We start from the raw sequence: 27,585 nt of genomic DNA, 5'->3' as shown, positions 1-27,585 counted from the left end.
TTCAGAGGGAATGTTTGCTTCCACAGAGAATAAGGTCACAGTAAAATTAAAGTGACAAAAGTACGTAGTTCAGTACACATGACTAGATTTAGAGTGTCTTTTTGTTCAGTCACTGACAGAACTTTAAGGTCGATGTGGTTTCACGTTGTAGATTGTAAAACGGGATTCATTCGTTTACATGCTTTCTAGAGAAGCTGAAAATATATTTTCCCTCCTGAACTGATTAATAGTTGAAAAAGGAATCAATGGATTTTGCCATAGCACCGTTCTATGTTGCTGTTTTTGTGTACATCTGTAAAAACTGTGAAAACATTTTTGGGAGGGATTTCTTTTTGTGGTGCCAAAACAGAGAAGTCATGACCAGAAGGATTTTTCCCCTCTGGCCATCCGTTGGAGGTGTCTACACATCTGGCCTGTGCAGATAGTTAGATAAACCAAGCAGATGTTCCGTGACTAATGAGAGAAGAGCACAAAATGGAGCTAGAAGGTCATTAGGTCCGTGCTGAAGCTCTACTAAACAGAATAAATTCATTCACGTTGCTGTGGTGTCTTTTCAGATCTTTTAATCATCAATAAATCCTGTCAAAACATCAAACCAGCGATGATGAGATTAACTTGATAAATCTGTGCAGACGTCCTTCATATTTGATTGAAAACACTCAAGAAAAGAGGTGTACCATCACATTTATAGACAGATTTGCGACCAATGAGCTCGCTCTGAAACAGTGTTGCTGATGCAGCCCTAAGTGAAGCTGTTGAAAATACCTGCGATGCGAATGACTGTGTCACGGAATGACCCGGAGGCCGACTGGAGTGAGTAGAACCGAGTTCATTTAACAACCATCCAACAGAGAGCGGAGCAACCCGACAGGACTTCAACAGGTGAGAACGTGGAGCTCCAGGCAGCAGCAGACGACATCTTTTGGTGACTCTGGATGACCTCGAGCCGATCGCTGGCCCCCGAGGCGGCGACGTCTCTCTTTCGGATGTCTGCCCTATCCACGTTCCATGGTGCTTCACGTGCCTACCATGGTGACAACGGGTAACGGGGAATCAGGGAGCCTGAGAAACGGCTACCACATCCAAGGAAGGCAGCAGGCGCGCAAATGACCCACCCCCGACTCGGGGAGGTAGTGACGAAAAATAACAACACAGGACTCTTTCGAGGCCCTGTAATTGGAATGGGAACACTTTAAATCCTTTAACGGGGATCCATTGGAGGGCAAGTCTGGTGTCAGCCGCCGCGGCAATTCCAGCTCCAACAGTGTGTATTAAAGCTGCTGTAGTTTAAAAAGCTCGTAGTTACCTCAGGGATAACTGGCTTGTGGCGGCCAAGCGTTCACAGCGACGCCGCTTTTCGATCCTTCGATGTCGGCTCTTCCTGTCATTGTGAAGCAGAATTCACCAAGCGTCGGATTGTTCACCCACTAACAGACCGTCGTGAGACAGGTTAGTTTTACCCTGCTGATGATGTGTTGTTGCAATAGTAATCCTGCTCAGTACGAGAGGAACCGCAGGTTCAGACATTCGGTGTATGTGCTTTGGCTGAGGAGCCAATGGCGCGAAGCTACCATCTGTGGGATTATGACTGAACGCCTCTACGTCAGAATCCTGCCTAGACGTTACGATGCCATAGCGCTGTGGAGCTTTCGGTTGGCCAAGGATAGCCGGCTTCGGCCGGTGGGTAGAGCCGATGGTCGCCCCTCTCCCACCTCGCACCGCATGTTTGTGGAGAACCTGGTGCTAAATCACCTGCAGACGACCTGATTCTGGGTCAGGGTTTCGTGCGTAGCAGAGCAGAGCTGAAAGTCAGCCCTCGATCCCAAGCCCAGGACTCACACCCAAGATACGGTTGAAATGCACTTATTGTAAGTCGCCTTGTATAAATGCGTCAGCTAAATGACATGTAATGTAATGTAATGGAGAGGAACACCACAAGGAATGAATGCACTTTATTAACAATGCAGTCAGAAAATGAGAACTATCATTTTGTTTGATCATCATTAGAGACGATTTTCCTACAAACTTTGAATAGAATAAAAAAAGCCTCACTGGAGTTCCTCCCTGGACTTTGTCACAGTAAGCCGCCCAATCACTGAGCCTGGCGATGCTGAGCTCCACCTCCTTATCAGCCTCGTCCATTGAGAGGCCGGTCTGAACATTGATTGAGTCAGATCTAAAATGCTAATGTAATAACAAATATCTAATTACACAAACTACAATTCTAACACTAAACATGAGCATGTGTATTGTAGTTTCTACTAGTCGGTGTGCTTTCTTGCTTAAATCCCCAACAGAGACTTTACCATGACCTTTTAAAAGTAATTATGTGATATTTTGTATGACTTTATATTTTATTTATGACTATCATAGCATATGCAGCCATCAGTGAGAGCATAATCATCTCATCAGTAAGTTTTCCACGGCAGCGTGGACTGTCACACGTGCAAAAAGCTGCAGGCCAGCGGTCCATGTCACACATTACACTACCAGAAAAACCTGACCACTTCGTCCCGTTGATGCCTTCTCGAACGCCATCTTCAAAGCATTTGTTCTCTCCACTGTAAAAGTTACACTTCCACCTTCCTTTCAAACAACAAAGTCACCAAGCTAATCAACTAATAGTTCATAATGTCACTTATGTTTAGGGACCTTTGTAGGGCCAACTTCTAACACTGACTATTTTATAAACTGAATTAAATTCCAATGCAAAAGGTGCCATCTTGATGATTTTCAAAAAGGTTCACCATCATAAAATGGTTTGTTACCAGCTGTACAGAAGACTGCCGAGTGAGGGGCTTATTAAATTCCTTCTAGCAATGCATATAAAGTAAATAGGGTGGACTAGGTAAAAAACCAGAGTAAGGCTTTGATTTCTTAATAGACGGTATTGGATTAAGCCCTAGTTAAGAGTCATCCAAATACAACTAGCGCTCTAGTGTGATCGAGACATTATTGCTTTTAAGTAAATATGAAATGGTTGTGCAGCAGGCAGATGAGAAGCAGGAGTCCAGCTCAAAATGTTTATTCAGATTAACGGATCAGAAACATCCAGTGACAAGTTCTTTACACGTCATACGAGGAGATTTATAGGTAATGAGGGCAAGTCATCCTTATACAGCGTCACTCGTAAATTACATCAAGAAACCATCAACTTGATTTGAAGATTAGATTTAGAATGAAATGTACTCTTATGAGCAGAAGGGTGCGTTTCCACTCCTGTTTATGCCTTTTCCTCCAGGGTGTGCTTGTCAAACAGGTACTCTGCCATCTTGTTGTTGTGGGCGTCCATGCGGGAGAGGTTGGTGATGTAGTCGCCTAGCTTCTTGATGGCCTCCACCTGCTCGTTCAGGTAGTGGGTCTCCAGGAAGTCGCACATCTGACAAACAAAATGAGACAAAGTTCATTTCAAGCGCTGAAAAAAATTTGCAGAGCACTCGAGTGGTTTAGTCAGTTCCATCTGTGGCGCAGAGTCACTTACATGAGGGTCGCCATGCTGAGACGCTAGTTTGTGCAGGTCCAAAAGGGCCTGGTTGACCTTCTTCTCCAGCTGCAGGGCACACTGCATGGCCTCCAGTCCGCTGCCCCACTCATCACGTTCTGGTTTCTGCAGAGGGGAAAAACAGCCAGTTATAGCAGACTGAACGGCCATTACAGCAAGCCAATTAAGGGTCAACAGTTCCTAGAAAAAGCTTCACATGCGGGACACGTCCTCCTGACTGTACTGACCTTGACGTCCTGCAGGAAGATGCGGCCTCCCCGCTTGTTCTGGAAGGCCATCAGCTTCTCAGCGTGCTCCCTCTCCTCATCGCTGTTCTCCTTGAAGAAGTGAGCGAAGCCTTTGAGGGCCACATCGTCACGGGAGAAGTAAAAGGCCTGTGAGGTGACAGGAGGTCAAACGGTTATTAGACGTCTCCCATCATTTAGAGAAGGTCGTGACAAACAGTAGTTATGCAGCCAAGTATTGGTACTGATTCTGAAGCTTGTAATCAGTCGACAGATTGTGGTGAAACAGAAGTTCTGAGCATGACTGCATGTTGGACTTCATGTGGTGGCTGGAGTTATAATGATAAAATAGATCCTGCAAGCCACCATCAAAATACTGAAATATTAACGTTAAATAGAAAAGTGTATAAAATAAGTTGTATTTAACGCTACATAAAGAAACCATTCGATGCAGATCCTCGGCACACAGATACATTTCCTTGGAGGAAAAGAAGACCTGAAGGCGTGCTGCTCACCATGGAGGTGTAGGTGTAGGAGGCGGACATCTCCATGTTCACCATCCGGTTGATGGCGGCCTCGCAGTCGCGGTGGAAGTTCTGACGCACCTGAGACTCCATTTTAGCTGGTGAGTTTGTTTTTTCTTAGGAAAACGGTACAAAAAAAATAGAGCTTAACGGCGACTTTCTCGGTGGTGTTCAAGTAGTGAAGGTTTGTGGAGCCCGGAATGCAGAGTGGATGAAGTAGTTCTCGGGACGAGGCTGAAGTTCCGTTCAAACACTGTTGAAGCAAGAACTCCGAGTGGCTTTTCTTCCCTGGTGTGAAATGGCAGTGGCCGCGCTCTCCATTTATACACAAGCGGCAGAGCACGTGACCCGTGTTGAATTACGTCACTCTACGCATTCCGCCAATGAGCTGCTGAGCACATGACAGGTGCCTACCTGCCACTTCCTACTCTGTGGATATGATCTCAAACACAGAACAGGATTATTGTGCATTTTATTTACCTTTTACAAACAATACAAAAAACAGACAAACTGAAAAATCCTACAATAAACCCCCGTCCTCTACAATAATCAGGCCATATTTTGAATAGCAAATGTGTTTCTTGTCTCACCATGAATGAAAAATTAACTTTCTATCCTGCGTGTAAAGGTGCTCTTGACACTTTAATAAAGTTCTTAGAGTGATTCTCTGATGAGTTCTTGCCGTATAAACCGAACCAGGACTTTCCATAAGTTAAAACCAGACCCTGGTTACATAGTTCACTTTGGCCCTAAACTGCCCAACTCGCTTTTCCTGGTAAAACACATAGACACAAGTGTAACTGCTGATAGTGTTTTCATTCACTGACTGTTCTGGTGTTACTGCATTACTCAATACCACAGCTCTGTTACAAGACGCGACAGAGTAGAAATGGCTTCACACTTCTCAGCTTTTATAAAATATATTATTTGTGAGTTCAATGAAAATATTTATTATGAAACTCCTGCTTGTGGAAGAGACTCATCCCTGTTGTCATGCAACCTTTTCATATACCTGCTCATATTTCTGTAATGTGAGAGTCAGACACATAATTAAGTCGCCCTAAAAAGGAGGCATTGGATGACAGGGTTAAATAAAACAGTGCTTTTGTCATTTACTTAACTGAATTTAAAATATTCTCTTCTTTCTTATTTGTAACAAACATGGTGCTAGAATGAGTTTCAAATTTAGATTTGTCTTCATGTACATTTAAACGTCATGCTTATGGACATCAGCTGTCATAAAATGAAACAGCAACGGTTTTCCACTTGTATGGTTCCAATTAAAGGTTAACGTTCCCAACAATTAGCTGAAACTATAGAAAGAATGTTTGCAGTGTGTCCAAAACCAGACAGCTAACGTGTGATCACGTCAGGTCTTGTTTAGGCAAGTAGGTAAGTACGGTCGCCATGACGACTGGCCATGTCTACCACTAAAATGAATAGCATGCGTAAACATAGACATCTCATATCTCTCAAGGTTGCTTTGTGAAATAATGAACACAACACAGAGAAATGTTAGAGGGAGACGGGCTAGAAACAGGGCAGAAGTTAAATTATATCAGATCAACTGTAATAAAAAAAACACCGTGACCTGTTGCACAGCTAAGCAGAATCTGACCAGGTAAACACCTGCCAATACGGCACAATTTCTGTGGTTGTGTTCACTACAGACAAATCCCACATTCTCATGTTGGAATAAAGTGAGTCAGCATGTCATAAAGCACCCGTCCTCATTTTGTGCTGTGTCACATCTGTGGCCCTCACACAACAGTGGTGTCAGGTTTGGGGTTTGTGCTGTGTCACTGGGTGACTCAGCATTCCACAGACTCAAGGGAAGAGTCTTGTGACCAAAAGGAGTGTCTGACGGAAACTTCACCTCAGAGCTCGACTGGCTGGAACCAGTTTGAGGAAATAAAGGAACAAGAAAGTGAGAAAAAAAAAGCCCTGAGTGAGATGACGATGTTGCTGATTTAAATAAAGTGCGTCTGCTGGACTCCATCAGCGAAAACTCTCAACCGCAAGTTAGGCTTCTTTGTATTTTGGATACATAATATAAATAATACTATGAATTCACAGATAGAAAAAGTGAATCTTTAATCATGTTTGTATACAGTGAGACACCACAGAGCCATTCCCTGGAAACACAACACAGTGTGACCTTTGACACTGTACAGTTTTTAGAGGGAATGTTTGCTTCCACAGAGAATAAGGTCACAGTAAAATTAAAGTGACAAAGGTACGTAGTTCAGTACACATGACTAGTAGATTTAGAGTGTCTTTTTTTTGAGTCACTGACAGAATTTTAAGGTAGATGTTATTTCAGGTTGTAGATTCATTTCTTTACATTCTGTCAAAACAGTAAACCAGCGATGATGAGATTAACTTGATAAACCTGTGCAGACGTCCTTCATATTTGATTGAAAACGCTCAAAAAAGAGGTGTACCGTCACATTTCAGTGAAATATTCTAACGCGACCAATGAGTTTGTTCTCAAACAGTTTTGCTGATGCAGCTCTAAATAAAGCTGAAAATACCTGAGAAGCGGATGACTGTCAAATGTCCTTGGTCATAACATTTAAAGCATGTTATTCTTTGATTTCGCCGATTACGGTGGACCTTTTGCTGGCGGCTTGTATTCACGTCATAGAACTTCACTCACGTGATTTAAAAAGAATATGAATAAGAAACAGTAGAAAACCATGAAAACACAAATAAGCAAACTTAAGTGACATTTTGCTGGGCAGTCAATAACATTTCCTTTTAGTTCTTGCCTCACTGACATCTTGACATACTTTCATGGTCATAGTACACCTTTTGATCTTTCCTCTCAAATCTACATCTTACAGTTCACACTTTAATTCTGAAGGCTGATGTTAAAACGGTGGAAATCTTCCTCCTTCATTCTTCCTCCCTCTTGTCTTTTCATGCAGTAGGAATCCAGACACTCTTCCACTGGACGGCACTTCTCCACATGTCCTCCAGGATGGAGGGATGAGTCCAGTCCTTCCCTCCATCCTCCTTTGGACAGGACAGGTGCAGGGTTTTCATGGGGCTGGTGCAGGTGTGCTGGAGGTACTGACAGCCCTGTTGGCGAGGAGACAGAGAGCAGAGATAAAGGCTATCAATCCTTTCGAAGCCAACGCCTCTTTCCTCTGAATGTAAATGTGAACATCGGTGTAGGTGTTGGTGCTCAGCCCTCACCTCAGCACTGCCCCAGTACCAGATGGCCTTGATGACGCTGTGATTGGCCAGAGCCACCGTCATCTGGTCTCTGCTTCCCGAAATGATGTTCACCAATCCTGCTGGCAGGTCTGAAGACTGCAGCACCTGAAAATCAGCGTTTACGGATCCACAAACAGGCGTTTTGAGTGGAGATCACTGATGTCTGCTGCATTCATTACGCTCTCTGTTGAATTCTAAAATGTAATGCTGTTAACCAGATTTTACAGCAAAGTAGCAGGAGTAGAGAAGAGAAGAGACAGGGAGAAATGAAGACGACATTGTTGCTACTGGTTACAACCAGACTTGTTGGTGAATAGTAGGATTCCATTTGTAAAAACGGGATTTAAGGGTTTTCCGACTTAATTGAAAATCCATTGACATAACAATTTATCAAGATGCATTAATGCAACACTATGTCCTACTTCCTATTTAAAGAGGGCAAAAGTTAAGCTTTATAGAACTTAAAAAAAAAAAAAAAAAGTTTAAAAAGACATTGGGGTCAGCCCTAGTTCACATCTGAAATGAATGTTCCCACACAGAGATCTTTCCCCAAAAGTTCTCTCACTCTGAAACCGATCTTCTGGACCCCTGAATCTAAACTTGCTTATACTGTCTCACTTTTAAGTGCTAAATTCTTTTATTCTGAAGCATTTATCTGACTGACCAACGTGCGGTCCAGCAGGTGTAACACCTCATTACTTGCCTGAACGAATGCCAGGGCTGGTAGTGGATTCTCCTCACTGGGGACCATGACGACAGCGTTGCCGTTGCCGACGGCTGCCCCGAGAAGTGTCACCATAGAGAGAAGGGGACTGTTGTCTGGGAGGATGATCCCCACGACTCCTAGGGCCTCGGGGAGGGAGAGAGCAGAGCCAGACTGTGGCAGGGGCTGCAGGAGAGGAACACCACAAGGAATGAATGCACTTTATTAACAATGCAGTCAGAAAATGAGAACTATCAACTTTGAATAGAATAAAAAAAGCCTCACTGGAGTTCCTCCCTGGACTTTGTCACAGTAAGCCGCCCAATCACTGAGCCTGGCGATGCTGAGCTCCACCTCCTTATCAGCCTCGTCCATTGAGAGGCCGGTCTGAACATTGATTGACACAGCTATGTCCCGCCTCTTTGCCTCTAGGCCCTTGGCCAGAGAGTAGAGGGACTGAGCGCGTGCAGACGGACTCTTTTTCATCCAGCTAGGAGAGTGGGAGGACGTTAAAATGAATAAAATGATATACATCTCCACGATTTTCATAAAGACACAAAGCGCCCTGTTTATTTAGTGTGGTGAGCAAATGTCTTGAAGGGGTTTCTGTGTGTGTGTGTGTGTGTGTGTGTGTGTGTGGTAAAGCTCTCACCCAGGCTGGACTTTGACGGCAGCCTCCACAGCGTTCCGGACATCTTTTCGGCCTCCATCGGGGCAGTGGGCCAACACCCCGCCGCCCCCTGGTGACTGCACAGCCACACTGCAGCCAGACACCGACTTGCACGCCTTACCGCCAACAAACTGCAGGTAGACCTTTGGAGCTCTGAGAAGGGCGGAAGAGAGCGATCGAGTGATGCATGTGGACGGAAATGCAAACAAGCACTATTGTATCTCATTAGAATGATTTACTTTGCTTCATTCTGTTCGAACGCATAATATCAAAATCAGGGATAGAGAGGAGTGTATAATATTAATATTAGTTGTAGTAGTTATGAGTAGTATTACAGTAGTTGCTGCATACTATTGTTTCAGGCTAGTGTGATCCAAAAATGTCTGCTTCAATCATTATTTAATGTCAATTTGCGGCACAAAAATTGAAAATTTAGTAATTTTTTTAGGGGGATTAAACAGCTTTACTATAATAATATTTCATTAATGTTGCTATGCGACGCCTTATGAGGACCCTCATGAACTCACCCGGCAGGGTCTGAGTCCTCGGGAATGATAGGTGGGGATGCGGTTGTTCCAAACTTTAAATAGTCCATGCAGACAGGGGAGGATCGAGGAAGAGGAGCGTGGGAGGAAGAGGACGGGCGTAGAAACTGGTACAGACCCTGGCAGAGAGGAGGTGGTGACGTTTGCTCCCGGCCGTGGCCGGTGATTGAATAATGCAGTCAAAGTCATGTCTGAATACCTGCTGTCCTCCATCAGTGCAGGTGCCGCTGTCTTTGTGACCAGAGACGGGCAGACAGGGGTCACACACCGAGTGGGAATTCACCCACACGGAGCCTACTGACAGACTGAGGAGAGAGGAAGAGCACGGGGGGTTAAAGTCTCCCGGAGAGGATGGTATTACAGTAACTACATACTAAATGGACATTCAGGAAGAGTAAACATGTGCACCTCTTAGCTGTCTCCAAGGCCAACGTGAGGTCTTCTGTCCAGATGGAGGCTGCCTGCCCGTGAGGACTGTGGTTCCCTGTGTGTGTATATATATATATATATATATATATATATATGAAAAAAATCAAACATCTACATCCCAAGAGGCGTCCTTACCGAGAGCCACTGCTTCTGTGTTGCTTCTGAAGGTCATGAGAGGCAGCAGTGGTCCGGGAGAGGGGTCCACCACAAAAGGAGAGGAGGGGGCCGCCCCACAGAGCACCGTGGGAGGATACTGGGCACTTGATGGGGGAGCGGCGCATGACTGGACCAGCTGGGAGTCAAAGGGAGAGAAAGGGTCAGAAAAACAGACATCCCACAGGTTATTTTTAACCTCCTTAAGTTTTTGGTCATAAGAGGGTCAAATAAGATGAATTCAGGTTTCAATCGTCTCAATATGATTCTTGGTGTGACCCTCTGCTTGTCTTGGTCACTCAGTACATCAGTGCATCCTAACCGTGGCCCCCTGCTGCTGGGCGCCCTGTACCGCGGCGTCCACCAGGCTCCGGTCCCCGACACTCTGCAGGGACACACACTTCATCCCCGCCATGCGGTGGCCGAGGCGGCCCACGACGCTGTCCAGCACGCTCTCCTGCACGCACAACACCCAGTGGACCTGAGAGGAAGGGAGAGATATTGTGGTCCTTAGTCACAAAGAAAGGTGCTGCATTGGTTACTCTGAAGAGAGCGTACCGAACGGTTTCAGTTGGAAATATAAAGGATATGGTGTAGAATTCCAATGAGGTATTTTAGGCCTCCGCCGAGTCAGCAGTGATGCTTAACATTGTAGCGTGCGCTTCACTAAACTGAGGGTCTACGGAGCTCATCAGACTCAAGAGAACGCTTAAAAATACCTGCACCATCCCTTCAAAGCGAAACGGTGGTCCAGTAGGACGCCGCAAAACAAACTGCACCCTCCCTACGTAGTCTTCAGCGTGAATCACCTCTCTCTTCTTCTTGAAGGCCGCCTCTATCACCGCGTCCACTGCGCTGTCCATGTCTGCTGACTCGAAAATGATGAAGGGACACCTGGCGCCGATGTTTGGGGAGACGGAGACGGGAACGCCCATTCCCGCTGTGGCCTTGCACAGCAACACGGCGTCCTAAAAGAGGAAGAGACAGAGTGGTCGGACTGGAACGCTTTGCTACAAAGGGATAGGCGGTCTGTCCCACACGTACCGGCCTGTTGCCGCTGTAGCTGACGTAGCTGACGCTGGCGTTCTGGGCCACTTTGGCACCCAACTGCATGCCACTTCCTGTTAGGACATTAAGAGCCCCGGCAGGAAGTCCCGCGCCCATGAAAAGATGTGCCAATAGGAGCACTGGGGGGGCGCTGCTCTGACCAGGGACAACGATGAGGGAGTTGCCTAGAAGGAAGACAGGGTTTGATCAGAGCTGCAAAAATACGCCTCTTACTCGACTGAGGGAAATTGGATAGGCACCCAATTTCAAAATGAATGACTAATTATATTGAAACCCAAAAACCGTTTGCATCAACCTCATCCTGTGAAAAAACCATTACATTTAACAATGCATACATTGATTCTGTTGCTTTCCAGTTGTTATAAAGCAAAACAGTAATCTGCTTTTTTGTTGTTGCATGATTTATAACATGGTTACACAAAGCACAAAAGACATATTGGATACTTTCTCTTCTTTTACCCACGATGGTGCTTTTCCCACAGAGTTAGATATTGGAGTTAAAATCATTATCAGTAGATCAAAGGAGGAAACAAAAAAGTTACAGTTAGCTGGAGCCTTAGAAGTTGTAAGGTAACTTTTTGACGTGTATCTAATGAATATAGGGCTTATATGTGCGTGGTTGTGTTACCCATGGCCAGTGCTGGTAGGACTTTGAGCATGAGGGAATAGAGAGAGCAGTCATCAGAGGAGACCACTGCCACCACTCCTACCAAAGAAGGAGAACAAAAGGTTAAAAAAAAGAGACAACAACTCCACCGAAGGTGAACACCAACACCGAATCTTACGCCAACCTCACCGAGTGGCGTCCAGTCGGCGATGAGGGTGTCTCTGAGCTGGGCCCAGCTGCTGTAGTACTGCAGCAGTCGGACGAGGCTGGATGGCGCGCAGGAGGCCTCGCACAGCTCGCACAGCTCCGACACGCACAGGCCGTGCTGCCCCAGAGCGCTCGCCGACCTGTCAGCGGGGGGGGGGGGGGGGCGTAGGTCAAGTCGCCTCTGGAGGTTCTCCAAGAAGTGTTGAGGTGTGGTTGCCCTACCTGAGCAGCACTTTGGCCCTCTGGTAGCAGCTCAGGGCCCCCCAGGCCTTGTGGCCCTTAAGGGCCGAGGCGGCACACTGGGAGACGTCGTCCTCTGCGGCGCACGCCGTGCTGCACACGATGCCCTCTGGGGAGCAGCGGAAATCACGCGGGAAAATTTGTCTCAAAACAGCCAATTGTAAAAGGTCTTCTGGCACTTTGACTATGCTGCTTTTACCTTTAGAATCAGCGAAGGGGCGAGTCCGTCCGTCTGCCGGTAGGACGAACCTGCCGTCGATGAACAGGCCCAGAGAGCGGGAATGGTGGTCCAGCCAGGCCTGGGGGAGGAGGTAGGCCACAGTCAATATTTAAGCTACTAGGGGGGGGGCTAAAAGGGCAGAGGACAGAACCTGATGCTGTGTGACTTTATTAATAAAAATATGGTTTTATGAGTCGACAGCCCTAAAGGTAGAGCCGAGGTGCACCAATCCAGACGTCAGGTTTATACCCAATCAAATAGCGTCATCGGGAAATCAATGACAATTGATTAACTTTAATGTGACGTTAATAGAATATATACGGGAACCAATTTGTTGCTCATTCAAATAAAAACATATTAGACTAACTTGCACACCTACTCTTAATCATCGTTCATGTTTAACATTCCTATTACACGTCTCCCCGAGGCCGGCATTATTCGACTTAACACGGACCTCCGTTCATGTACATCACATATCTTACATTGACCTCACTTGCTTTGATAGGTCAGTGAAATACGCTCTCGTAAAAGGTTTCCGTGGCGTCATTTTTTGTACTGAAAGATGTGCATGAAATGTGAGTGAAAAGGATCTAACCCCCCAGAAAACAGAAATCAATCACTCTCTTTTAAACGGTGAGTGAGCAGGAATATCTGTTCACAACCCCAGTAAAGCACAGGCGCATCAGACTTTGAAAGGAACATAAAAAAAAACCTCATTCCTTACTTTATAACGAGCTAATTCCAGGAACAAATAAAATTGACAGTAGTGCCCATGCAACACTTCACACTGCAGAGAAGTATGCTTATATTTTATTGGTCTGGAAGACCCCAGCTGTGCTGGACACTGACTGATAAAAAAGAGCCAGGTGCAATGTGTCAACTATTTACAGACAGAAGACCAAAGTTCAGATGTGGAACTTTGTCCACAACTAACCATTCGTGGAGTTAGGTCAAAGTAGGACACTGACAACACACTAACTGCATTACAAATCACAGTTTTTCTATCCATAGACAACGTCAAAACGTTATTGTCGTACAGTAATATCCACCTTCGTTGGTGCTGTTGCTACAGTGCAGGTCACGTGTTTGTCTCGTGAGTTACAGGCTGCGAACGGTGGGTGGAATAAAGGAACATGTTGAATCCCGAGTAAACATAAAGCACACTACCATCAGCTCCTAAGCGGCATGAATTTGGACTATGACCACCATGGCCGTGCAGTCTGTCGTGAATAAAGTGGATAGCTTTACCTGAGCAGTGGCAGTGCTGGAACATGCTGCTGGTCCGTACTCCATGCTTTGAAAAATGTTGTGCACAGTCTCGGAGGTGCAACCAGCCATGATAGTTGAGCTACAATACAGCGAGGAGGGAAGTCTCCCTGGTGCTCAAGTGTTGGTTTTTCTGGAGTTCTATCAGGGTGAAAACGTTTACTTTGAAGTGTGTGAGGGGGAGAGAACAAGCAGGAACCAGGCTGAGGTCTGACTTTACGTCAAAGGCGAATTGCCGCCAGCGTCCCTCCCACTAGCCCGACGCCCCCCCGTGGATGAACGTGCAGAGACACACGGACACGTGCGTGCAGCGAGAGGACTCACTCCTTCTTACTTCCGGTGTTGGGTCTGGTTTCGCAGCGTTCATTCATTAGACTGGATTGAGCAAACACCGTAATACGTACGTGTTTCTGTAAGATACTGACAGAATACAAAAAATGTGATATACATTTGACACGTATTTCTAATTGTGTTTGAATACTATTTGGGTTTCAGCAGGTGGTTTTGCTCTTTGCTGTCCGAAACATGTTCTATTCGTTTAAACCCAATCGGCAATGACTGTGAGCAGTTAATTCCTTCATAGTTCAGTAATTGAACAGTTAACGTTATATTTCAGAAAGTTGAGATACCTTTCTGTCTTGCCATTGTCCGATGCCGCGGGGGACCACCGCAGCTGCATGTTCCACACGGAGGCATTTTGATGACGGACCCAAATACTGACTGAGTTTGCGCTGTGCTCACAAGGAAGTGCGGAAAAATTGGTGCGCCTTTTTCAGCTGAGTTGGCTCATATAAAAAGCTGATGATTTCTTGGGATTTTTATTTGTACAACCTAAAAATAAATTGTCCTCAAAGTGGGGCGTAGTAATTGGCAACAGGCGCCACACGTAACAGCTTTGAAAATGCCCCGGAGAAAGGTAAGACGGATGCATGCAGCGGACTCAGCCGCCAGCCTGCGGAGCGGATACACAACAACATAACGTCATAGTTAATGTTAGCCATCATCTGACCGTGTGGAGGTACCCTGGATCGCCTTTTGTGAGCTGAGACGCAATTCTACAAGATGTCGTTAATAAGTTGTGGGTGTGTGATGAATGCTGACGTTATCAGAGCTCCTCGACTGAGCTAATATGGTTGTGTTGTTGCTAAAAAGCTACGCTAGCTGACGGCTGTTTCTGAGCTGCATGAACGTGTTTCAGTTTATTCGGGCGATGGTGAGAAGAGCTTTGAACATTGGCTTTGCGACGTTGTGTCTGACGTCAAGCAGCTGGTGGAGGGCACGAGGATGCGGACCGGCGCTCGTGTCATTAACGGCAGTTTGAACCGTTTTAAATGGAGAAGGCTGTTGTTTGAGTGCGAGGTTGGAAACGCGGCGTCCGGACCAAAACAACGCTGTGATTGGACAGAATCTGGAATGGGGTTTCTTCCATTGGTCTGACTGTCTCCGACCACACCTCCTCTTTAATGTGATTGGTCGTATGTAAATGACCCCCCAGCCTCTTGTTGTGAAGTTGTCAAACGCGCTTAATGTGGAATGTGCGCTGTGTTCCACGCTGTACTGTACAATACTATTTCTGTATTTTTCAAAATTTGCATATTGTTTGATACTGACTTCTACTACGTTATTTTGTATTACCATTAATAGACAAGTAGGCAAACAGTGAGGTAGGTTATTCTACACACCCGCCACATTAATTTACGTTAATAATTGTACTGGCATAACGAACTCCGCTTTATAAAGCCTTCTTTTTAATTTGTATCTGTGATTAGCTTTAATATACATTTCATTCATGGTGTAGCTTTGCTCATATTTGCTTTTTTCTTGACACCTATCCACGTGCGTATCATGGGTTATCGTATCCAATCAGTATATTTTTCTACGGGAGGTGATGTATACAAAACTTATCGTGACACAACTATTAATCGCAACGTGGGAAATACAGATAAATCCGCACTATTAACTTATGAATGCATTCATAAATAGGGTTTTGCCAAGATTTATCTAATTTCACAGGATTATATATATACAATATATAATCCTGTGAAATTAGATAAATATATTATATTATTATTAAATATATTATATATATATATAATCAATTCAAATTACATGTTGGCTCCTTCAGTGCTCTTCCCCCACCCCCATCCTGCCACATTTTTGTGTCTCTTGGGGTGAGTTGAGCATCACCCCGTTCATTCCATGTGGCCGGCAGACAGGCAGCCTGCACTTAAGAATTAGGAGACACATGTTTATGGGACGTTCCATTTATTTATTTGTCTTGTCGATTAGGCGTATGTCGATTAGGTTTATTTGGAGCATTTATTGACAGGTCCGACGTGGCGGGGAGGAGTTGGGGGGTGCACAGCCGGAGGAGCTGTGGAGGGGGTGATGCTCCTCCAGCATGGGATCTTTGTTGAATTACCCGATGGTGAAAATAACAACAGCGAAACGAAACACACACAAAGCTCTGCTAACACCAGTCTCACATAATTTGATTCGTCTTGTACTGTATTTTTTTTTTTTGGGGGGGGGGGGGGGGGGGGCGGTCCGGTCCCACCCTCACTTTATTCACGTTGGTAGCTGATGCACGTTGTGTGTTTGTGCAGAGGACAGCGGGCAGCAGCTCGGACGGGACGGAGGACTCGGATTTTTCCGCCGACCTCGAACACACGGAAACATCCGAGAGCGCGCACCGGCGCAGCAGCACGCGCCTGACTCGTGCGTCACTGCGCCTCAGCCGGAGCTCACAAGGTAAACATTCAAAGAAAAAAACAAAAAACAACAGACGTCATGAATTTGTTATATTCACGAGTGGTGGTTAAGAACAATTGCAATATAGGAATGGAAACTGTGGAATAGACAACATGAAGAACATTTTTTTCCGAGCAGGGAAAGACATATTTAATTAAACGTAGTTTGTAGGTTAGCATCAGTGAGCTACATGCTAACGGCTCTATCGAAATAGTTATTAACGTTATGGCTTGCTAGCTCGTACATTATGGATTTACTGTTATATTGCTTGGTTGTATTACCTATTTTATTTTGAGTTAGTTGTAGTTTGTTAATGTCAGTTTAAAGAGTTGCCTGGCTTAGCATTGCATTTCTACAATAATAATCCTAGTCGGGTCCATGTTTTGAGATCCTTCTGCTTTTTATTTGGAGTGGATTTAAATGAGGCAGAATGTTTTCATTACCACAGTGAAACCTCATACCCCCCTACCCCTCCCTCCTCTCGCGTCAACAGTGTCTAATAGATATGGGCTGTCCTAATTCATGAATAGATTCAGCAAGACTGGCCGCCCCCACCGCCACAGACACACTACCCCCTGTGTGACCTCTTTCCGCTGCGGGCTGCCAGGGGGAATTTACAATCCGCTTGTTGTTACTGAGAGAAGCTGTCTGTGCTGTCTGTGCTGTCCTCGGCCCGCAGAGGCTTAATCAAACGCACCATTTCCCCCCAAAAGCAGCGGATTCAAAGGTCAAGTCATCCTTTCTGCAGCGGGATTAATCTGATCATTGTCGTGTTGTTACCATCTGTCCTGCATGGACGTAGTCTGTTACAGACGGCGTCGGTTTAAATAAATCTTTCCAGAATTTGAGACATTTCTAATGCAGTAAAGTGACTTTCCTAAACTGAAAGTTTCAGTTTGCTGCCATTTTTCTGATATGTTTTAAGGTAGACAATGACAATAATTTTAAAGGACCACTTAATTATTAGTTTTCTATTAAAAGCCCTCTTAAAGTAGCATTTTTGTATTCATATTTGTATGTCATGGGCAGTACTTAAAACCATACAGGAAATTCTGAAGTGAGCTCTTCTCTTCTAGATAACTGCAGCTCAGTACGGAGCAGCTCTCCTGCGGCCACTGGTCCAGACGAAGACCCCGATTCTGCTGCAGAGACGGCGGCGGCGGCAGTGGCAGCGTCCGTCTTCTCCTCCGGGCGCAGGATCACACGCAGCCAGCAGGGGGCGACAAACACCGCACCCAAAACATACCCGCTGCGTCAGAGCAGGTCTTCCGGCTCAGATACCGAGGCTAATGGTGAGACCAGTAGGAAGTTCTTAAATGCACTTGGTATTGCACCTATACAGGACATGGGGTGCTTTTTAACCGTTTTTATTCCAAGGGAGGGTTACTTTCATGAGGATACAAACAGAAACATGGAAGAAGGAAGAAGAGACAACAAATAGGGGAGTAAAAGTCACGCAGTAAAGTCAGAGAAGAGGGCGAGGACAAAGGGAAAAGTTAAAGGAAACACTGGTGAGTAGAAGAAGGGGTTGTAAGGGATATGAAAGGCGAAAGACCAAGAGGTGAATGGCTCCCCTTTAGGAGAAATCTACACAATATGGCAACACAATCATTAATTCTTTAAGGATGAAATATATTATTGATGCTTGCGAATTAAAACATAGTTTACAAACATTGGGGAAATTGACAAGATCCTCGGCTCTAAAGCGGCCCCCCGTGGAACTCCAGATTTAATGTCAACAGTTAACTCCTCCATAAATGGATCAGGACTATGACCTTTATTATCACATGGGATACTAGTGCTGCAGAGTCCTAAAACCCGAATGAGTTTCTTACCTTCTCCACATGCATTTCACGTTAGTCACTTGACACTGGCGTTAGCGGAGTACAGGGTGCTAATCATCGCACCGGTGGTTCGATCAAACACGAATATATGTCATTTCAGTTAAAAACCATACATTTATTAAGAGGTCACCGTCGTTGCAATGACTGATTCCTTTTGTCCCCACTGGCTCAGCAGACCTGAAGCAGGGGGCGGACCGGGACGAGACCCCTCCCCGGACCCCGACAGGTAACGCCCTGTCGTCAGAGTCCGACATCGATGTTTCCAGCCCCAGCAATGACCTCGTGTCATCTAGCAACGACATAGTAGTGTCGCAAGAGGAGGACGAGAGATTGGCCAAAGAGCTGTCGCTCAAAGAGGCCGCCGCCCACGACCTCTCCCACCGGCCTAAACGCCGGCGCTTCCACGAGAGCTACAACTTCAACATGAAGTGTCCCACACCCGGGTGCAACTCCTTGGGTGAGGGCGCAAACACTGCAGCGTGTTTTTCATTTGGTTAGATGTCCCGCTCCCACGCACCAACCCTCAGCTCTCCATACATCTCTCTCTCTCTCTCTCTCTTTTTCTCTCAGGGCATCTAACAGGGAGACATGAGAGACATTTCTCCATATCGGGATGCCCTCTCTACCACAATCTCTCTGCTGATGAATGCAAGGTACACACACACAAAGACGTATCTACAGGGACTCTAGGGTCAGGAGTAGTTGTGAAAACATCGACAGCTAAAAATGATCCCCCAGGATGCTCTCAACATTTCATGTATTTTCTGGTATCTACCATATTTTTTGTTTTCTGACAAAATCTAAATTTAAAAAAATGGTCGTTGCTTTTCATGAGATTATTCATCAGTTAAAAGTTTCATCCATCGCACTGCAACAAAGGGTCCAGTGCGATGAAACTGAAGGAAAGCAACAGACTTAAATCAAAGTTGTCAAGCTGCGAAGTTTTCAGGAACACAAGGAGGTCTCTGCCCGTTTTTTCTCGTCTTGGGGGGGGTTGTCGTGAGTCTGGTGGCAGACGCAGTGTTGATGTTTTGTCAGGGCAAGGCATCGACGCGCGACAAACAGGCCGAGGAAAGGACGTTGTCACACCGCCAGGACGAGAACAGACACTCCACAAGAAACCAGGTAACACACACACACACACACACAACACACTTAAACACAGAATGACATGGACACAAATCATCTTATTGTAATGCTTCTGAATATTGGCAAAACTTAAATGATCCAATTGAGAAAGCTGTGCCCCCCCCCCCCTCAGTGTCACCTGTCCAATAAACTATAGCGTGAGCTGGGGGCGCCTTTGTGGGGGAGGGAGAGAGGGAGGGGGAGGGGTCTTGAAGCAGTGATACTGCAGGTCTGACATCACACTGTGATTTCTCAGTGCAGCAGGGTCAGAGGCACCGTGATGGAGGGCGCTTCCTTGTCGGATGTAATTCATTAGTCCTTTGACAAGGGCACTTTGCTTATTCATCAATGGAGAAAAGAGTTATCCCAGAACACACGACAATAAAACTATGTTTTATTTGATGGATGGTTTATCGTTGGATAAACGGTTAAATTAATAGCACAGCATGACACGGTATTTTGTTGCAAACTTTAAGTAATAAGCCAGGAGAAAAGCAAACATGCAAATATGTGCGATAACAGAGCACTGAGTAGTGTTTTCTCTCTTCTTGTGTATATATATATATACAACTAGCAGTACCAAAATACAATATAAAAAACACAAGTATTGTATTGTAAGTATGCAAACGGTGTTTAGCGCTTGTGTCCGTGTGGTCTCAGGCTCCGTCGGATCGCCAGCTGCGTTACAAGGAGAAGGTGACGGAGCTGAGGAGGAAGAGGAATTCTGGTCTCAATAAGGAACAGAAGGACAAGCACATGGTAAGTGTGTGTAAATAGAAAAGGGTTTAGCGCCTCGCACACCTCCACATCCTTGCGTGCACTTATATTGAAACCCCCCCCCCCCCCCTCACTTCCAGGAGCACCGTCAGAGCCACGGAGCGAGCAGGGAGCCGCTGCTGGAGAACATCACCAGCGACTACGACCTTGAGCTGTTCAGGAAAGCGCAGGCACGTGCCTCGGATGACCTTGTAAGAGAGAAAGCATCATCACCTCCCTCCCTTACTCTTTTCTCCCGCTTCCCTTTATTTTTTTGCCCCCTTCCCCCCAACCCTTTTCTGCATATTATTCCTCTTCTTCTCTGTTTCAGTCAGAAAACCCTCCTCTGCAGCCACAGGAGGAGTCTGAGATATTTTTGGTAGTTTGGACAATCACTTGCTGTTATTCTGTGGGTTTCTTCTCCTCTGCTGTGTTAATTTGTGACCCATTCAGATGAGATGTTGTCCTTCGATCGCGCAGACGGTTTCGTATGTTTTTAGTTGGTCAGCTACAGACGCTATAAACACTATTGGGTTGTATTTTACGAAGAAAAAAAAGAAGCCATCGCAGCCAGTCATAAATTATCTTAAAATACTTTGTCATCATTCCAAGGCCTTCAGAATATCGAAGTCATCAAATCAGTTTCATGGATTCTGAAAATACTGCAAAAGCACTATTTCACCACAAGTCTATCCTATTTGTTCCTCATTCTAATCCCTCCTCCTGCATCCTGTCATCGTTTTATCTGGCTGGTTGCCTCCACTGGGGTTTTGTCCTATGTATGATCTTTGGATCACCAGATCCTCTGCCCACAATAATTTAGATCTTCTTTCTCTTCTGTTCTCTTCTCGTCTTCTTTGTGCCTTTTCTCTCCTTCTTTCTGCCTCTCCTGCCCCCACCCCCCCGCACCCTCATCCCGGGCCTCCATAGGAGAAACTTCGGCTGGCCGGCCAGGTGTCAGAGGGCAGCAACATGATAAAGACCATTGTTTTTGGCCGCTACGAGCTGGACACGTGGTACCATTCGCCGTACCCGGAGGAATACGCTCGCCTGGGGAGGCTCTACATGTGCGAGTTCTGCCTCAAGTACATGAAGAGCCAGACCATTCTGCGCCGGCACATGGTAAGGCTGCTTTTTCTGTCGAAATCCGAGAGTGTCTGAAAGCAATCTCATGTACTTTTGTACATGTACTACATGTACACTGATTGGATACAATTTCACTGGAAGAAGCAACAGAGGACGACAGGAGCTGTGCTGAGAAAATAGCTACTGGGGGAAATAACCATAATACATGTGGTGTATACTAAAATCAAAAGCTAAAACTTTGTGTTTAGTCTGGCAGAGAAGGCTCAACAGGAGCTGGAAAAATAGTCAGTTTTAATCTCAGTTTTTTCATCAGAATTTTTATCCTTATAAATTAGGGAAAAAGAATTCCGCTACATACTACAATTTCTGCGCCGTGAGGTGAGGGAGCGGCACGTTATCGTAGCTGAACTGTCTCTGATCCATAATCAAACAGTTGAAAGCTTCCATTCCGTGATGCTGAAGCATAAAGTGAAAATGGACTGTGGCACGGAATGAGCCTGACGGTGCTATCTCAACGCCTGAGGCAACTCATGATTGTCTTCCTAGACCATGCAGACCCTATTTAGATGGACTGTATAGCTCTGCTCCCCTGATGCACTTCACACTGTTTCTATATTGGAGTGCGAGAAGCGTGAAGAAGACCTTTTTACCACAGCGCGGCTCTTCTTAAACAACACGGTTGCCTGTGGAAGATTGTGGCCATTTATGAAATATTCATACGAATTTTAAATTGAACGATTAAGAACAGTCCAGCGGGATTATAAAGATTGACCGTCATCGTTTAAAGGGCACATCCTGCCCATATTACATGTAATGCAAAAGTAAAACGTAAGTCCTTTTTATATAAGTTAAACCTGGGTTGCTTTCTCTTCTCTCCGTTGCACTAAGGCCAAATGTGTGTGGAAGCACCCACCAGGTGACGAGATTTACAGGAAGGGGAATATCTCTGTCTTCGAGGTGGATGGAAAGAAGAACAAGGTAAATGAGCACCTTCCCCTGGTTATTTTTCATCCTTTTTTTTGTTGAGATTTTCTCGTCCAAAGTCAGACCGAGGGAACTCTTCAGTGCGTGAAACACTCGTCGCGATCTAAGCCGAACACGCATGTCTACAATGACATGTGAAGCCACAAGACTCTGTTGACATAAACAGTAATTTGCACCTTGCAGAGCATGGGGGTTGCTAGTTTAGTTTGGTTAGTCGTGTGTGATTGGTGTTCCATAGTCTGCTGGCTTTGAAGAGAGAAGAGTTAGACTCACCAGCGCCAGAAGGGCACGCCTGAAGGCAAGGTGAACAATTGAAATATCCTTTTACGGTATTCTCAAGTCAAATAAGGGGTTTTCCCCACTTTAGTTAAAGGCAAACTACATGTACATTGTGAATTTGATTCGTGCTTACAAAGACTAGAGCGTTTGTGAATGCCTTGGGTTCTCCTACATCCCTGGAAGGCTCTTTGTCACCTAACCCGCCTCCTTTACTGTGGACAAGTATCCACAGTGTGAGCGTTAAGCAAAGGGGACGTTACCTTCAAGACCCTTTTGTTTGATAAGCAGTGTGCATGTGAAAGCAAAAAGGCCCTTCTGGTTTGGTTTTTCACAGATTTTCTTTAGCCTTCAGTAGAACCTGCGTCTCTGGACATCGTGTGCCCGAAGTGAACATCCCACGCCGAATGATCTGTGTGTGCGGTTAGCCAGCTGTGTCTCCTGTAAACTTTGATGAATTACACTGCTCTTGCTCACAGATCTACTGCCAGAACTTGTGTCTGCTGGCAAAGCTCTTCTTGGACCACAAGACGCTGTATTACGATGTAGAACCGTTCCTCTTCTACGTCATGACCGAAGCTGACAGCACAGGGTGCCATCTCGTCGGATACTTTTCCAAGGTAGCATAAAAGACATGGAGAACTTGTATGCCAAACGTCCAGTGTTTACCAGAGAAAATAAACAAGCTTGAGTGAATATGCACAGCCAGAGTGAGATTGGTAAAGTACAGGTAGTACGGATGTAGTGCGGATGTAGTGCGGATGTCGTGCGGATGTAGTGCGGATGTCGTGCGGATGTCGTGCGGATGTCGTGCGGATGTCGTGCGGATGTCGTGCGGATGTAGTGCGGATGTCGTGCGGATGTCGTGCGGATGTCGTGCGGATGTAGTGCGGATGTATTGCGGATGTCGTGCGGATGTATTGCGGATGTCGTGCGGATGTAGTGCGGATGTATTGCGGATGTCGTGCGGATGTCGTGCGGATGTAGTGCGGTTGTCGTGCGGATGTCGTGCGGATGTAGTGCGGATGTAGTGCGGATGTAGTGCGGATGTAGTGCGGATGTCGTGCGGATGTCGTGCGGATGGCGTGCGGATGGCGTGCGGATGGCGTGCGGATGTAGTGCGGATGTCGTGCGGATGTCGTGCGGATTTCGTGCGGATGTCGTGCGGATGTCGTGCGGATTTCGTGCGGATGTCGTGCGGATGTCGTGCGGATGGCGTGCGGATGTAGTGCGGATGTCGTGCGGATGTCGTGCGGATGTCGGCACCTGACAAACCGCTGTGTTCACTGAATGATTCTCCCTCTGCAGGAGAAGAACTCTTTCCTCAACTACAACGTGTCGTGCATCCTCACCATGCCGCAGTACATGAGGCAGGGCTACGGCAAGATGCTCATAGACTTCAGTGAGTGCAGACGTGTGTTCCTGTATTTGTGTGTGAATTCTGCACAGCCGGAAACACCAGGTTTTGTGGGATGTCTGCAGCACTTCCCCTTCGGGGAAGCCCTCTTTTTAGCTCTCGCGGACACTCGCTTGTCGACTGTCTTCTTTTTGTGTCCATATTACGTTTCCTCAGTGGAGGGATTTGGGTGGAAGTGTGGCCAAAAAAAAAGCTCTTTCTGATCTGCGCTTTCTAAGGTTACCTGTTGTCCAAAGTGGAGGAGAAAGTGGGCTCACCTGAGCGCCCCCTGTCCGACCTGGGCCTTATCAGCTATCGGAGTTACTGGAAGGAGGTGCTGCTGCGCTACCTGAACAACTTCCAGGGCAAAGAGATCTCCATCAAAGGTCAGAGCTGGGCCAGCAGTAGATAGTAAAGATGAGCAGTGCTGATTCAAGACTGCGTTTGTGTGTGTGTTTTTATGTGCACGCATGCATTCATGTGTGTCGTCTTCAGTGAACGGACCAGAGGACACTGTCAAGTCAGCGTTCAGGTGATAAGTGAAGGTGGATGCACCCAAGACTTCAACTCAAGCAGAACTGGGTCATCCCAAACCCATTTAGTATATCCTGGTTGTATCCATTCCAGAGAAAAGCCAAAAACACAGACAAAGATTGTTTGACTCTAGGAGCTAAAAGTGAGGGTTATTTTCTACTTTCGCTGATAACCTACTTTGGTCCTGATCCAAACTACCAAATATTCAATATTCAAATACAAAATCTAACCTTTTTAGACCTTTTTGGTTTTATTCTCCTATTTAATGTTGTATTTTGGCAACAATTAAGAAAAAACAAATGTATCCGTTTACACTCTTTAATGTAAGCTAACCAGCTGTATCCTTACATTTACTGACACTTTGGAGGCGCTTCAATCATCTCATTTAACTCTGGGCATGTAAGCAAAAAGCATATTTCTTTGTCTTTGTCTCAGCATTTAGCTGAAAGTAGCGTTGTTGAAAAGCGTCCCCCTCTCGTCCCCTCCTGTGTCCAGAGATCAGTCAGGAGACGGCGGTGAACCCAGTGGATATTGTCAGCACGCTGCAATCCCTCCAGATGCTAAAATACTGGAAGGGAAAGCACCTTGTTTTAAAGAGACAGGTATGTAACCAAACCATCAAATTTGAAATGTCTTTCATGCTGTTTATTTTTAAAAGCCTCATTACAGGGGGACTGAGGAAGAGCTTCAGCTTCACCCCCGTCGCTCTAAATTAGCGCAGCCGACTAACGGGGGCTTTCTCTCTGCAGGACCTTATCGACGACTGGAAGGCCAAGGAGACCAAACGCGGCAACGGCAAGACCGTTGACCCCAAAGCCTTAAAATGGACACCGCCTAAAGGGACGTAGAGGAGCCTCCTTTCACACTACAAACCCAGAAACACACACACCGACACAGATACTGCACCGCACACCGGCATGCTCACAGGCCCTGAGCCTAAGCCCCGCCCACACGCCGTGTCCAAGAGCCTCTCAGCCGCCGGGAACTCTGGGTTCAGAAGTCGATGTCAGGGCTCCGCATGAGACGCCATGATGTTTGTTTAAGCATTAAAGGGAAGTCATCGGGATTCTTTTGCAGAAAAACAACAAACGCGCATGTCATGAAGGGTTAGTTTACGGTTTTGTATTGAAGCAAATGAAAGAAATATTAATATAACAACTTAAAATGTCCCTAAACAGTTTTAAGGAAACACGAGAAATAAGGAATCTATTTCATTACAGTCTGTTTATATTTAGGTCATAGATGAAAGCCACGCCCACTACACGATCACATGAAATTACATGGCAATTTGAATCAGTTCAAGTGTTGTTTTTCAAATTATTAATGTGATTATTAATTTAACACGCAAATGTAACAGTGACCACCTTGAGGTTCCGTAGAAGAGAGTCGCTCCTTTTTGCATCTGGTATTCCCCGGTTTCAGTGTGGCTCAAGAACAAAACAGTGAGCGCGGCCGGCGATGTCTCCTCGGCCTCATTTGTTGTGTGACAAGTGAAAGTAATTGTGCGTTGTTAGTGCACCTCCTCCCCCGGACACTCGATTAGCTCAGAGCCCCAGCCAACCCCGCTAACCCAATCTGTGGCAGCCGGTATTGACCCGGTGCTGCTTCTCGTTCCGTTCCGGAGGTGGCCGACACAACGCAGGTCCGCAGCACGTTGACTCATGCGATGCGTTTCGGCAGACACACACCAGCTGGCTGTGATTAAACCGTGTGATGCATGCGCCAGAAAAAAAGATGAATGGAGTTTATAGGAACAAAAAAAAAACCCGTCATCGATTTAGCGCTGAGGTCACGTGGCTCAACAGAGAGAACCCCAACTGATTTCTTTGAGAATTGGAAAACCAATTTGGAACCGGAGTAAAATATGTTCCAAGCGTGTTAGGATTGTGCAAAAGCATTTTTGAGAATCTGAACATAACTTTTGTTTTTTTCCCTACAAATGTAAGGAAAGCAACTTGGATGGAAAGATCCTGTCCTTAGGCCTCAGGCCTCAAAACGACGATTAGCTGCATTTGAATTCAAACCAACTCAGAGAGGTGGTGCTGAATGTAAGGAGGCTTTTCACTGCTCTCGCTCTTCACCTTGCTTTAAAAAAAAAAGAATCAATACAATATAGGTGCAAGTTCATAAACTGATTTTATATTCAGAAGGCTATTTAATATCCTAAAAACCAAGAGCGCATTCCCACACCTGCGACCCACCAGTTGAGAACCCCTGGTCTAAGCTACACCGTTAATAAACTACAAAAGAATACTATTGAATACTAATATAGTAGAAATACTGTAGAGCCCATTATCCACAGAAGGTGTCTTGTACACATTTTCCTTTTGTTTAAACAAATGTTCCAGACAGAGTGTACAGACGTTGACGGTTTGAACCCAGAGCCGTAGCTCAGCATCGCTCTCATGCCACACACACACACACACACACACTCATCACGTGCACTATTGACCCCACGGCACCAGGCAGGCAGAACGCTATAGCTGCCATTGGTCTTCTTAGGACCTTTGTCATGCCACCGGATGGGACCAACCTGCCTTCCCCTCTTCTCTTTAAAAGCTTCTCTCTCAGTAATGGCTGTGTTGTCAAATGATGTCATAGAGTAAAGGCTCATGGGAGATCTGAGCTGAACACGTCGCCATGCTTTCTGCCTGCATCAAAGTTCTCAAGTACCGTTTGTACGTGTTCTCTCTCTAAGATTAACCACTGTATAAAAGCTCAAACCATTTTAAGCGTTTTCTTCTTCTCTGTGTTAACATGTGAAACTATAAAGCTGTATTCAGCCTGTTTGTTTTTTAACTAGAAAAGAAAGTATGCTATTTATATTCTTAAAAAAATATATCTTAACTGCGTATAACGTAAAATAAAAAGTCTGTTAGAAGATTGAAACTCTAAAGAACCGTCTGCCTTGTGAATATGAGCATCTCTAATTTGATGTAGATTTGAGTGAACACTACATTTCACAGGGTTATTTCCTGTAATCAGTGCTTAGCGCAGAGACTAGAAACAATAGATTACTAAATGTATGCTAAACTGGCTATTGGCCCTAACTACATGTATAACTAACATGGGATGGAATCATTCTCATATTAAAAAAATATACCTTTAAACATTGATCTCACGCCTAGACAGCAGCTGGCGGTGAAATTGGAGGTGTTTTGCCAACAATGTCAGATAGAATGATCTTAATGTCTGTTTTGGGGCGGGGGGGGGGGAGGCTTTTTTTTTTTCTTTTCTCGCTTTTGTCAAT

At 45.6% G+C, this 27,585-nt stretch overlaps 3 protein-coding genes across 7 annotated transcripts; 1 reads left to right on the top strand and 2 right to left on the bottom strand.

Moving 5' to 3' along the window:
- Positions 1-3,009: 3,009 nt before the first annotated feature.
- On the bottom strand, positions 3,010-4,564 carry fthl27 (ferritin, heavy polypeptide-like 27). The gene is made up of 4 exons (XM_037477389.2): positions 4,242-4,564; positions 3,730-3,876; positions 3,482-3,607; positions 3,010-3,379 (listed from the first exon to the last, which is right to left on the bottom strand). The coding sequence occupies exons 1-4, from the start codon at positions 4,341-4,343 to the stop codon at positions 3,224-3,226; spliced, it is 531 nt and encodes a 176-aa protein (XP_037333286.2). The 5' UTR covers positions 4,344-4,564; the 3' UTR covers positions 3,010-3,223.
- A 1,755-nt stretch (positions 4,565-6,319) lies between these two features.
- aldh16a1 (aldehyde dehydrogenase 16 family, member A1) lies at positions 6,320-13,821 on the bottom strand. Its single transcript, XM_037477373.2, has 17 exons — positions 13,563-13,821; positions 12,294-12,393; positions 12,077-12,203; positions 11,837-11,994; positions 11,669-11,746; positions 11,017-11,204; positions 10,782-10,940; positions 10,295-10,453; positions 9,955-10,111; positions 9,799-9,874; positions 9,590-9,695; positions 9,373-9,509; positions 8,828-8,998; positions 8,461-8,665; positions 8,176-8,361; positions 7,452-7,577; positions 6,320-7,334 (listed from the first exon to the last, which is right to left on the bottom strand). Exons 1-17 carry the CDS (start codon positions 13,650-13,652, stop codon positions 7,173-7,175), a joined length of 2,385 nt encoding a protein of 794 aa, XP_037333270.2. The 5' UTR covers positions 13,653-13,821; the 3' UTR covers positions 6,320-7,172.
- A 460-nt stretch (positions 13,822-14,281) lies between these two features.
- LOC119220990 (histone acetyltransferase KAT7-like) lies at positions 14,282-26,102 on the top strand. Of its 5 annotated transcripts, none has more exons than XM_037477375.2 (16): positions 14,282-14,496; positions 16,187-16,331; positions 17,408-17,623; positions 18,348-18,632; positions 18,746-18,828; positions 19,214-19,300; positions 19,964-20,062; positions 20,161-20,271; positions 20,391-20,438; positions 20,990-21,181; positions 22,034-22,123; positions 22,885-23,025; positions 23,714-23,807; positions 24,041-24,187; positions 24,831-24,937; positions 25,085-26,102. In XM_037477375.2, the coding sequence occupies exons 1-16, from the start codon at positions 14,482-14,484 to the stop codon at positions 25,181-25,183; spliced, it is 1,959 nt and encodes a 652-aa protein (XP_037333272.2). In that variant the 5' UTR covers positions 14,282-14,481; the 3' UTR covers positions 25,184-26,102. The 5 variants fall into 5 exon arrangements, with proteins under 5 accessions (XP_037333272.2, XP_037333273.2, XP_037333275.2 ...); XM_037477376.2 differs by having other exon boundaries at positions 14,283-14,496; positions 18,351-18,632; XM_037477378.2 differs by lacking the exon at positions 20,391-20,438 and having other exon boundaries at positions 14,283-14,496; positions 18,351-18,632.
- The last annotated feature ends 1,483 nt before the right edge of the window (positions 26,103-27,585 follow it).

Source organism: Pungitius pungitius, chromosome 12 (genome assembly GCF_949316345.1).
Source record: "Pungitius pungitius chromosome 12, fPunPun2.1, whole genome shotgun sequence".
Classification (NCBI taxonomy): domain Eukaryota; kingdom Metazoa; phylum Chordata; class Actinopteri; order Perciformes; family Gasterosteidae; genus Pungitius; species Pungitius pungitius.
This window is presented reverse-complemented; position numbering and strand designations above follow the sequence as displayed.

Bases quoted from the DNA above. Each gene is read 5' to 3' on its own strand.
- fthl27 (XM_037477389.2), bottom strand. From the start codon at position 4,343: ATGGAGTCTCAGGTGCGTCAGAACTTCCACCGCGACTGCGAGGCCGCC. The intron at 3,877-4,241 runs GTGAGCAGCACG...GTCACCTCACAG, and splicing joins CCTACACCTACACCTCCATG to GCCTTTTACTTCTCCCGTGA. The intron at 3,608-3,729 runs GTCAGTACAGTC...TCCCCTCTGCAG, and splicing joins TCTTCCTGCAGGACGTCAAG to AAACCAGAACGTGATGAGTG.
- aldh16a1 (XM_037477373.2), bottom strand. From the start codon at position 13,652: ATGGCTGGTTGCACCTCCGAGACTGTGCACAACATTTTTCAAAGCATG. The intron at 8,999-9,372 runs GTGAGTTCATGA...CGCCCTTCTCAG, and splicing joins GAGGACTCAGACCCTGCCGG to AGCTCCAAAGGTCTACCTGC. The intron at 7,578-8,175 runs GCAAGTAATGAG...GCTGATTTTCAG, and splicing joins CAGCCCTGGCATTCGTTCAG to GTGCTGCAGTCTTCAGACCT.
- LOC119220990 (XM_037477375.2), top strand. The intron at 20,439-20,989 runs GTAGTTTGGACA...GGGCCTCCATAG, and splicing joins AGGAGTCTGAGATATTTTTG to GAGAAACTTCGGCTGGCCGG. The intron at 23,026-23,713 runs GTAGCATAAAAG...CTCCCTCTGCAG, and splicing joins TCGTCGGATACTTTTCCAAG to GAGAAGAACTCTTTCCTCAA.